At 46.3% G+C, this 11,555-nt stretch overlaps 1 protein-coding gene across 2 annotated transcripts in view; it reads left to right on the top strand.

The window, feature by feature from the left end:
• The window catches only part of sema4ga (sema domain, immunoglobulin domain (Ig), transmembrane domain (TM) and short cytoplasmic domain, (semaphorin) 4Ga), a 36,063-nt gene extending 29,282 nt beyond the window's left edge, over positions 1-6,781 (top strand). For both annotated transcript variants that reach the window (XM_048269533.1, XM_048269534.1), the window contains exons 11-15: positions 2,381-2,603; positions 2,829-2,944; positions 3,136-3,296; positions 3,916-3,977; positions 4,710-6,781. In XM_048269533.1, the coding sequence (XP_048125490.1) occupies positions 2,381-2,603; positions 2,829-2,944; positions 3,136-3,296; positions 3,916-3,977; positions 4,710-5,722 (1,575 nt within the window). In that variant the 3' untranslated portion in view covers positions 5,723-6,781. The remainder of the gene's footprint in view (positions 1-2,380; positions 2,604-2,828; positions 2,945-3,135; positions 3,297-3,915; positions 3,978-4,709) is intronic.
• Positions 6,782-11,555: the final 4,774 nt, after the last annotated feature.

Raw genomic sequence — 11,555 nt, 5'->3', positions numbered from 1 at the left:
CACACACACACACACACACACACCTCACCCTCCCATCCGCTAACTGGGTAAACTTATAAAACCGTTTGCAGAGATGATGTATAGGATTACAAATGGGAGAGTTTATATCAGGATAGTTAAATATTTACTGAAGAGAGAAGCATTTACATGTCAGCAGTCTCTTGGTCTAATCCATCTTAATGAGCCACTGGATACATCGAGGAAATGGCAATAATAATGTGTACTTCTGCCTCGGTATAACATTGCAGTATAATGAAATTTTTTAATGGAGAAGCATCATATATCGGCTCAGTCAGCAGCCAAACTGGGGAGGAGATGGCTCCGCTTTAATCTGCGCTGATGAACAGCCTCATACTGACCTCTGATGTGCTCCTTATTGCAGTCGGGTAAACCCCGTCACTGTTTCAGATTAGGCTTTTGAGCAGAGGGGGAAGGCGTACGTCAGGGCGTCGCTTGAGTGCAATTCAGTGGAGTTCAGGCCAAATCTCTCCACTAAACTTATACAACCAAATTCTCTCACATTCTATTCTGTGTGTTGTGATTGGTTGTGTTGTGTTATGTTTTGTTTGCCATGTATGTGTATGATCATGATTGTGTGTGTGTGTGTGTGTGTGTGTCTCTGTGTGTGTGAGCAGGAAAAGAGAGAGAGAGAGAGATTTCTTATTTTTTTCAAGTTAAGTTTGCATCTGTATGGTATGAAGTGCTCTTGTATCTGCTTAATCAGCTGCCAGTAGCCACTGGTAAGATATGTAAGTCAGCACTTCAGGGGTGCAGAGCATACAGTAGGCCTCACCTAATCTGTATCCTCTTGCTCCCAAAGCTGTGGGTGTGAGGAAGAAGAAGGAAAGAAAGAGAGAGAGAGAGAGAGAGAGAAGTAGAGAAGAGAGAGAGAGAGAGAGAGAGAGAGAGAGAGAGAGAGAGAGAGAGAGAGAGAGAGAGAGAGAGAGAGAGAGAGAGAGAGACGCTCAGATGAACGAAATCCTTTGACAACTTATTGCTGTGGGTTTTAGTCTTTGCCATGGAGATTATGGCAAGGCAGAAAATCTGTCTTGATAGGGTTTTCCCCCCTTCCATATTGGACACATTCTAAGCTGTGACACTTCTTAATGAGATAATTTATCGTCCAGTGGCACGTCTCACTTTGCACCTCACTCTGTTTGAGTGCAGTCCCTCTGCATAATCCAGAGTAGGAAATGATCAGGAGCTTTTGTGCACTGACTGATCGAGGAGCCTTTTGAGTTGAGTGTGTATTGTGAGGCTCGAAGTTTGCTTTAGCGTGCGTGTGTGCATGTGTGTGCGTGTGTGTGTGTGTGTGTGTGTGTGTGTGTGTGTGTGTGTGTGTGTGTGTGTGTGTGTGTGACAAGGAACCTTTCGGTGCTTTTTACAAAGTGTGAAAATGGGAGAGTGAAGGCGTGGTCCCCAGTCATCTGCCAGAGAGATAAATCTAAGCCTCTTGACTTGGTGCTCGTGTCAGCCGTTTCATGCCAGACCTTTAAACGGCAAAAGGCACCCCCCACACCAAAGCCCCTATTGTACTGCAATCAGTTTGACTTGAACCCTGTGGAATGGAAATGCTTTATTCCATCAGTGCATTTCTTCTAATCTGTTCCTCAGGACTGGACTTGTTGTCAGCACTCTCATGACTTTACTCTTGGTCAGTAATGAAACAATATGAAGACATATACCGGTAGTATACCATGTGTGCATATGGCTACTGTTGAAGCTTTTTAAGCTTTGAGCTGGAAGTCAGATAATATAACAAGACGACCAATAGCCTCTGTGTGTCTTCGGAAGCACTACGCAGATGGTTTGTCATAGAGAGACCCCTAAAGCGTGCTCTGTTCTGGTCAGAGAGTGCCTGTTCTGTGATGGATGGATCAACACTGTCTTCCTTTCTGAGTAGACAGCGCCAGTTCTGTCCTTTACTGTAGGAAAAACAGCCCTCATGTTTCTTTGTAAAAGGGGAAGGTGTTGTTTATTGTTAAATATCACCACCAGTGAGGTACGATGACTGTGCAAATTGCATATGGCCTGTCACTGTCTGTGTTATTTCTTTAATATTCCCTTAAAGTTAGATTGACATTTACATGAAATGCACTCATTTCTCCCACAAAGCTTTAGAAAGGACTATGGAGCCTCTATAAAATGCTATAACTAAACATGGCATGCTGTGCTTAGAAATCACTGGACTTGACATGAAGTTACACGACACAGCACTATGGACGTCTCCTCTGTTAGGATAGCACAGCTTATGACAGGATATGGCCTGAGGTGAACAGTTTGACATGGTGCAGTGTTACGTGATATGAGGCGATATGAGGTGACATGACGTGACCTGACATCTCTTTCTTTTTCTTTCTCTCTCTCTCTCTCTGTCCAGTGCATCACGGACAGGCTGCGGGCCAAGGGCATGAACTCGTCCTTTGACCTGCCGGACGACGTGTTGCACTTTGTGCGCCGGCACCCACTCATGTTCCAGCAGGTGCAGCCACGGCTGCAGCGCCCCCTGCTGTTCAAGCGCAGCACGGACTACACCCAGCTGGCCGTCCACAGCCAGCCTGCGCTGGACGGCCACACGTACAGCGTGCTTTTCATCGGGACAGGTGAGTCCTGTCTCATATTAATAACCCACCTTTGTCATTGCCCACCTTTGCCACATGTATGTGTTTTGTTTTTTATCCATTAGCATACACATTTCATTACCAATTATATAATGCTATATTATAGTAGTGATGTACAGTGGATTAGTGCTTTCTATGGTGCGCTCACTAATGTATTGTGGGGTTTGAAGTTTAATTCAGTATGTGCATCTGCATGCTTTTGTGTAGATGAGGGCTGGCTACACAGAGCTGTAGAGGTTGAAGGTCATCTGCATATCATTGAGGAGTTACAGCTCTTTGAGCAGGCCCAGCCTGTGGACAGTATTGTCATCTCCGGAACTCAGGTGAGATGGGTGGATGTCAGATCAAAATCATAGTCATAACAATACTAGAAGGAATTAGATTTGCAGTAATAATATTAGTTATAGGGGTACCAGGTCTCACTAATGTGTGTGTGTGTGTGTGTGTGTGTGTGTGTGTGTGTGTGTGTGTGTGTGTGTGTGTGTGTGTGTGTTTGTTGTGGTACTCACTGCAGAGGAGTGTGTATGTGGGCTCTGCCTCCGAGGTGGTGCAGTTGCCCATGTCCACCTGTGGCAGGTACGCCTCCTGCTATGACTGCGTGTTTTCCAGAGACCCCTTCTGTGCCTGGGATGGGGATGGGGAGCAGTGTGTGGAGGTCTCAACTCACTCTGACAGGTGAGCACACACACACACACACACACACACACACACACACACACACACACACTCCAACCTAAAGAATGTACACAGAACACAAGCATGCATTTCATATGCATTCCAACACAAGGTATGCACACACACACTCAAGCACTTACAGTACATTGAAATGCACACGCATTCTACACAACATACGCCCGTCTTTCAGCTCCTGTTGACGTGCCTCTCTTTGTAGTTCTTATCTGAGTTTGATCGATTCTATCTGCTGTCTCTGCTGCTGATCTCTTTGAAATGAACCATTCAAAGCTAGAATCAATGGCCCCATGAAGAAATCCCTAGCCTACGTGTGCTGTGCCACAAGATGCTGTCTCGCTCTATTTTACACCAGAACTGCTGTGCAGTTGACGCCTAATATGACACAAACTGTGATGTTGTCAAGAAGAAATCATGTTTGCTTCCTATCCTTTCTCTTTACTTTCTTGCCTTGAATCTAAACAATCTGTTTCTGATTCCCCTGAACCTTTCTCTCTTTCTTTCTTTCTTTCTTTCTTTCTTTCTTTCTTTCTTTCTGTCTTTATGTCCCCCTCCTCAGTCTCAGAGCTGACACACACATCTGTTTTTGTTGTTTGTGTCCCAGGTCTAATCTGACGCAGGACATTCAGCAGGGGAACCGGGGTTGTGAGAATGAGACGGCAGATGGTAGGTGGCCATTTTACACACTCACGGCTCTGCCGGGAGCTCTTATAAACACCTCTCTCCTGCCTACTTCTGCCGCACACACACACACACACACACACAGCTGCACACACACCGCAGATTGGAGACTAGGACACCGTAATGGAAAAGTGACATGGAGATGTGATGCGCTATGTTGTGCTCACATTAACTTAGGCCTGCGGTGAAATTACTCAAAGTGAAAAGTATGCCGCTGCCCCACTGGGATGCTCCTCTTAAAAGAGCTTATAGTGCTAATGTGTCCACTTTATTGAATTCTCATTTTTGCCTTGAATGTGTATGGGGCTTGAGTATGCTTTAGTCTGTGAACTGGAATGGGTAGGGCTTTAATTCACTCTCTGCAGTATTATGAATAAAGGTACTGTATTTAGTGCATATGCGCGGAGCTCAAGATTAACTTTCAATGCGCCGCCAAGCATTCATAAGCATTTGAATGGTCATGCGTAATGGCAGAGCATTTTCCTTACGGCTCTACATTACACTTTTATCTGGTTCCTATTACCAGCTTGATGTGAGCCAACTTCCTACAAAAGAAATTTGAATGTAGATAGCTTTACTGGCACAATATCCCATAGAAAGGAGATAATATACGTATGATAGTATGCTACTGTATATAATGGGATGGGGTGAATGGCATGAATTGTGAATAGCTCCGTTGTGCTTCTAATGTTCTCTTATCTGTCCTCTTCTGTCCAGTCTTGCAGCGCAGACGCTCGGTGATGCAAGGCGACGATGTGCTGCTGCAATGTGAGCTGAGCTCCAACGTGGCATCGCCGGAGTGGACCCTCGATGGCGTGCGTCTCCAGGGCTACGGGCTGGACTCGGGTTTCCGTGTGGGCACCGACGGCCTGCTGCTGATCTCCGTGCGGCCCGAGCAGAGTGGCCACTACCGCTGCTTCGCCTTGGAGAATGGCGCGCGCATGCCCATGGCCGCCTACGAGGTTGCCGTCCTCACGGAACGACCTCCGGTGCACCCGCCCGACCCCGCAGTCGAGCCCACGCAGCCGCCCGAGGACCTTGCCGGCACAGAGGACCTCACCACCCAGCAGCCCGGTCTACACACCTCTCGTCCCCCCAGCCAGAGCTCCACCAGCTCCGCCACTCGGCCCCAGCCCCACTCCTTGACCCCTCCCCCACCCGCCCCTCCCCTGCTGCCCCGCTCCGACTTCCTGTCCCTGAAAAACATGGAGGCCATGTACCTGTCCCTGGTGACCATCCTGGGTGGGCTGTGCCTGGTGCTGACCGTGGTGCTGCTCTACGTGGGCTTCTGTGTGAGCGGGCGGCGGGGGAAATACTCGCTGTCCCGTGCCCAGCGCCACCGCTGCGGCGGCGCCCTGGAGCTCCGCACCGTCTCCTCGCACTGCAACGGGACGTGCCGGCCGGGGAGGGGCGACTCACACGTTGACGGGCTCCTCCAGATCGTGCCCGGCGAGGGCCAGGCCTCGCCCAACAAGGACCACGCCTTGCTCCCGCCCGCTCCGCCCTTGCCGCCACCGCCCGTGACTGAGGCGGAGTTCGCCAACGGGCTGGCAGCGACGCTACCCAGCGTGCTGAGGAAGATGAATGGGAACAGCTACGTGCTGCTGCGCCAGAGCGAATCAGAGAGCACCTCGCCACTCTACTACTCCTTCACCGAGGAGCTCAGCCGCATCCTGGAGAAGAGGAAGCACACGCAGCTGGTGTCCAAGCCAGATGAGAGCTCTGTGTAACACCTCTGCCCTTTCACAGTGCCCCTGTGTGGTGGGAGGTCTCAACTGCACCTCCCCCCCCCCGCTGTGAAAGATGTCAAGAGCTGGGAATTTGATGACCATTTTAAATTCAAACCCTCCTTAACCCTGGAGTAAGAGGTCCTGCACTGACTGAATTCATGACAAGTAAACTGTGCACATGTTTAGCATTTGTTAAACACTTCAAATGACATAAATTAACAACATTTGCCCCTCAAATTGTGGGCTCAAATGCTGATAACACAACTACAGAGACTTGGAGAACAACCTTCTATGGAGTATCTACCTCAGCCGTAGCCCGGCCACGTTCCTCATCGTCCATGAAGAAGGCCAAGACTTCGGGAGCCAGTGGGGTCACCAGAGTCTCAGCCACATATAAAATTACGACTACAAAGGCGTTGTCCTCTGAAACAGCCTCAAAAGCCACGGCTATGGACTGAGCAGAACTTTGCCCTTAGGGAGCGTTGGAGCGGCACCAGGACTTAGATGGGGCCAAGGGATGAAAGGGAGGCTTGGCTGAGAGAAGCTGCCCCTGCTTCACTTATCCGTTCGCAAAATGGAGGCAGCTGGCCAAAAAAGACAAGCAAGACGTGCTCTGTGTCTAAACAAGCAGTCTGCAATATGATGTCTTTGCTCTTTTTTATGTGTCTTATGAAATGTGCTTCTTCTTTTGCTCTTGTAATTTATTATGACACCAACCATACTGATATACAACTAAGATAAACTGCCAACTAACGATGTGATATCTACCTAAAGTGGTCCATTTTTAAAAAAAAGAGAAAGCCTTTGTAAATAACGACCTTGTCCTTGAGGTCTGAGTAAAACAAGAGACTTTGATACTTACAGTATTAATCTTTTGGAAGCACTTTATAAGTTCCGCCTTGGGCTTCTCAAGTGACAGTTGGGGAGTGAAGTGACTCTTGCCAGAGTATTATTATAGGATGGAGCAGCAGCACCCACACTGATCAGAACTGTTTCACCTAAGGCCATCCTTAAAAATATTTTTGTTTGCCGTAACCCGACCGACCCTGTCAATTTAGAACCGACCCAAATATTTTTTTTTTTTTTCCCCTTTTAGTCCGACCGACTTGCCGGTTGTAAACTTGCGTTAATACCGACCGATTGTTTTTTACTCTAAACAACCAATACAAATGCAATAAAATAATATTTCTTTTAGTAGGCCCAAATATTGTGAATATAACTTGCCTACATGCAAACGTGGCTCACTTAAAAACCTGTGGCGTCATCTCTACACCATTGGTTTGACGCATGTCTACTATGGCCCTACCTTCGTTTCATTCATACAAACTGATAACGCTTTTACTTGGCACGAAGTTCTGGAAGAACTGTGGGCGAATCTTTCTCATCCTTCTCCCCTAGTCTAGCGGTGACCGTGTCGGAGTATTGAAATTGGTTGTGGTCTATTCAGCATTTCTCAAAATATGGGTCCGCAACATGGAGACTGCTGGTCCGCGGTCGTGGAAGTGAAATTAGGCCCGGTGCTTCATCTGATAATTTGCTGCGCAGTTGATCAAGAAACCGCGGATCGACGAAAAACAAACGTTTCTGCTATCGATGCCCTACAATTAAAGTGGTGGTATGAGCATTCATTCAATGCGCGCGTCTGCGCGAGGGAAACTGAAACTAATCGATAACGCTGGTATCAAAGCTCCGCTTCAACCTGTTGGAAGGCTATTTATTTATTTAACGAAACTTAATAGAACGATGTTGTTTTGGAACTTCCTTAGAAACAGAGCAGAGCTGGCAATGTACACTGTATAGCATTGAGTATTGTATAGTCAAATTTCAAAATAACGTGGCCAAAGAGCTATTGTAGCCTTCTTTCTGGGTACATGTAGATGAGCCCTATGACCCAAAAGTCTGCCATGACCGGGCCTCAGGTCAAAGAAGTTTGAGAAAGGCTGGTCTATATAACCTACATCAGAATGAGGTTTGCAATGAATGCGCCTGAAGGCACTGGTTGAAGGCCAGTCCAGTTCACGTCACAATATGCATTTGTGTAAATTCATTCCTACGTAATCACCATGACCAAAATTGAACTTTTTTTTTTACTTTGAATCTTGAAAAAAAAATGACCTACCTACCGACCCATTTTTATTTTTTTTGGCTGTTACTGCAAACAAAATATTTTTTTAGATGGCCTAATAGGTAACTAATTCAAAAGGAGCCACTTGATCAACTACACCTCGCCTGGACTTATATCAGCCAGCCACTGGATCACTCTGACCATGACACGTCAAGCCACTAACACTGATATGTAAGATATCTTCCAGATGGGAGTTTTGTGCATTCTGGGTAATCTGCCACTGGATCTACAGACCACCTAGGTGGCCAGAGACTCTCCTTTTAAAAGGATAAAGAAAACATCCCTCATGTCTGTACGTCCGTGGGATCAGTCCTCTGCATGCACCTTTTTATCCCTCCTTCTCTCCCTCCTTCCCTCCTTCCCATCCTGAAGTGGGGGATCAGTGGCGACTTGGTTTCCATAGCAACAGCAAGTAACGGAGGAAAGCAGATGTTGACCTGCCAGCTTTCCCCCCTTTCAAATGAACTCCTTGGTGTCTTTCTGCTCTTGCCCTGTCAGCGCCTTCACTCAGAGCTCTCCACTTACGCTGGAGAGACGAGCTCTTGTCACGCATGTATCTCAGTTCACCGGCGGTTTTGGGGGGGGGGGGTTATGGATAATTTGGCAGTGTCGGCTGAGTAGACAGGTCGGAAGGCTGCTACGGTGCTTGTGTTGTGTTGGCAACTGGCCAGATATCATCTCTCTCGCGCTTCAGTGCACTTACCTGTTGTACTCAGCGTGTATGGAGACATGGAGGGCCTGGCACGCTGTTACTCAGGGAGGGTAGAAGGAGGCGGGAGTGATTTAAGCCTAATCTAGCGAGCTGTGTAGCTCCCCCATATCCTAGCACCCCATAGCCATACTCCCCCACATCCGTCTCATACACATCCTTCACTTACACATGTTTTTGCCTTGTGCTGATATCGGAATTCTTTCTTTTCTCATCAATGATATTTTTCTCCACCTTCTCTTTTATTGGCATTGATTTTTTTCTTTGTGCTTTCACTTCTAGTTTCTCTTTTCAACCATTCTGTTTTTTTCTCTCTCATTCTGACTTCTGCGGTGCTTCTTCTTCTCTATCAGTTCTATCTCTGTGTTATGCTCCCTCCTTACCTCTCCCTCTCTCTCTCTCTCTGTTTTTCATTCACCCACTCTCACTCTCATTGCTCTCATGGCTGTACTGATCTCTCACTGCGTGCCCAGCAGAGCACAAGGCCACTGCTTTCCTGGTAGCACACAAAGCCTTTTCTGCTGATTCCTTTATTTGATTTTTTCCCCTCTTCTCTTCTCACTCAGTTGATATTTCATCTCGCCCTCCCATATAGAGAGAGTAGTGTTTCCTTCTCCCTTTGAGACATCCTGCTTGGGGATGTGAAGGATTGAACATGTGTGACACAATCAGACAAGCCATAGCATGTCCAGGAAAGACATCTTACTGCCTGATAAGTATATACTGACTCTGATGAGGCTTGGAAAGAAACCAAGATCCTTAAAAATCTTTATGTGGGACTTGAAAGACAGATGAATGAACAATGAACAACAATCACATATGGTTTGAGCCCCATTGGTTGACATAGGCACCTATATTTATGAATGAAATACAATATTAATTTAACTGCCATTATTGAGGCATCTGTGCCTATCTGTGTAGTTCAGTGGGTGTTGATATTAATAGCAGTAGCAGTAATAGCTCATCTTATACTGCAAATCATGTTGTGTCAGATCCATTACTCTGTAACAAAGAGCACTCTATTAAATAGGAGATTGAATGGGATGGGATTTTTTGAGGCATGTTTTAGTGGGATGCCTATCCTATCCATATGAAAGAGAAAATGTGAGTCTCACTGAGTCCCAGTTCCATGACAGGGAGCGTATGTGTGTGTGTGTGTGTGTGTGTGTGTGTGTGTGTGTGTGTGTGTGTGTGTGTGTGTGTGCGTGTTGTGCACGTTGACATAACAGGACTGAATATGTGTTCCCTCACAGATGGGAGGAGTTGGGTACTTCTGAAACACTGGCCACTGGTAGAAAACGCTTAAGGCCTTGGACCAGCACTGGAGAACGGAAGATCGTCTCGGCTCCCAGCACGTCCTCCACTTCCATTAGACCTGCCCGAGAGGAGAGACCCTCCAGCAAGCACTATGGAGCCCCTGCCACAGGGACGAGAGGATGGTCACGTACTGGATGGTTCATTTCATGGACATACTGTGGTTGAATGGGAATGAACAGTATTTTAGATGGACATGACGTTGCCATGAGGTTATTATAGTTCCACACCAGAGGTGGAAAGTCCAGTTTGAAAGAGTAAAGATCCAACTATGCATTTGGTTCTACCTGTGCACTTAACACCAATTAGCTGACCTGAGGTGTGTTCCAATAGCAAACGTTGGCGAACATTTGCAAACCGTTTTCTGTTTGCCTCGCAAACAGTTTGAGGAGGTGGTCCTCCACGAATATACAGTGGAGCTGGATGTGAGCTGGATGAAGTGTTCCTGTTACAACATAATGTTTACACCAAATTGTTCTATTTAAGATTCTATAACACACAATGCTCTGGCCATTAAATAGCCTTAGTTGCTGAAATGGCCTTACATTAAACAAACACCAAATTGTTCAAATGTAACTGTTCAGAAAAAAAAAACATTCGCCATGAACTTTTGCCACTGTTTGCTGAATTTGAACACACCTCTGGCTTAAGATTTGCGCTTATTAATATCAGCTGAGTTGGTTGGAACACATACAGTATGTGGCAAGACTTTATACTCTCTGGAGCTGGACCTGTCCGTCTCTGTTTCACAAGCCCCTGCACAGACACTTCCCCTCCCCCAGTCAGGTTCTTGTCTGTCCACCACTCTGTGGCTTTGATGTGGATATCTAGTGTTCTTTACAAAAGAAAAGTAATGATATTTATTTTGTGATTTTTTGTTTTGTACTGTGTTGTTTGGGTCTCATGTGTTTGTTATTTTTTGTTTTTATGATATTTGCCATAGTTAAACACTGATTTTATTGCTGGTTGAGTTGAAAGTGCATGTCAGTCCTCCATGCATGCCTGTCTGTCACTGAGTTCACAGGAATGGGATACCAGGGCAAAAAGATGTCCAGAAGCATCATACATTCTGTAGCTATTAATATATGCCCCTTTGAGTGTTATCCATTATTTATATTTGGTAACAAAACACATTCCTATTTTCAGCTCTTGTCTTTCAAAATTCCCTCACTAAATATTTCTGCAAAATATGTAGTTCATTTAAGCACACAGACAGATGGTAATACCTATCCACCAGATGACACATCTTATAAAAGCTATCCTTACAGGCCTCTGGTAAGATTTTTGTTCACATGATAGTTTGTAGGCTTCATGGAAGCTTAGAATTACTCTAGTGAAATCTCCACTCTCCCTTACCACATATAAGATCCCTCAAAAAGAACAACACAAGGGTTTCTCTTGATGGATACCAATATACTGGTCCATAATCCTTGCAGTAAAGTCACTAGGGGCTGGACATTGATAGTCATTTCCTGAGAGGCTGGCTGTGGGAACGAATGTTGCTCTCCAACAGAGGGGGAGGAGTGATGGGGGCAGAACAGGAGAGTAATTAGAAATTTGGTCCACGAGGGAATCAGGGACCACAAGCTATGTTCCCCGTCTCATTTTCTCTAGGCAAGCCTGGGCCAGCACACTAGGGCCAAATATAATACCCCCACCACCAACCCAACCCATAGACACACTTG

This window comes from Alosa alosa, chromosome 18, assembly GCF_017589495.1.
Source record: "Alosa alosa isolate M-15738 ecotype Scorff River chromosome 18, AALO_Geno_1.1, whole genome shotgun sequence".
Classification (NCBI taxonomy): Eukaryota; Metazoa; Chordata; class Actinopteri; order Clupeiformes; family Clupeidae; genus Alosa; species Alosa alosa.
This window is presented reverse-complemented; position numbering and strand designations above follow the sequence as displayed.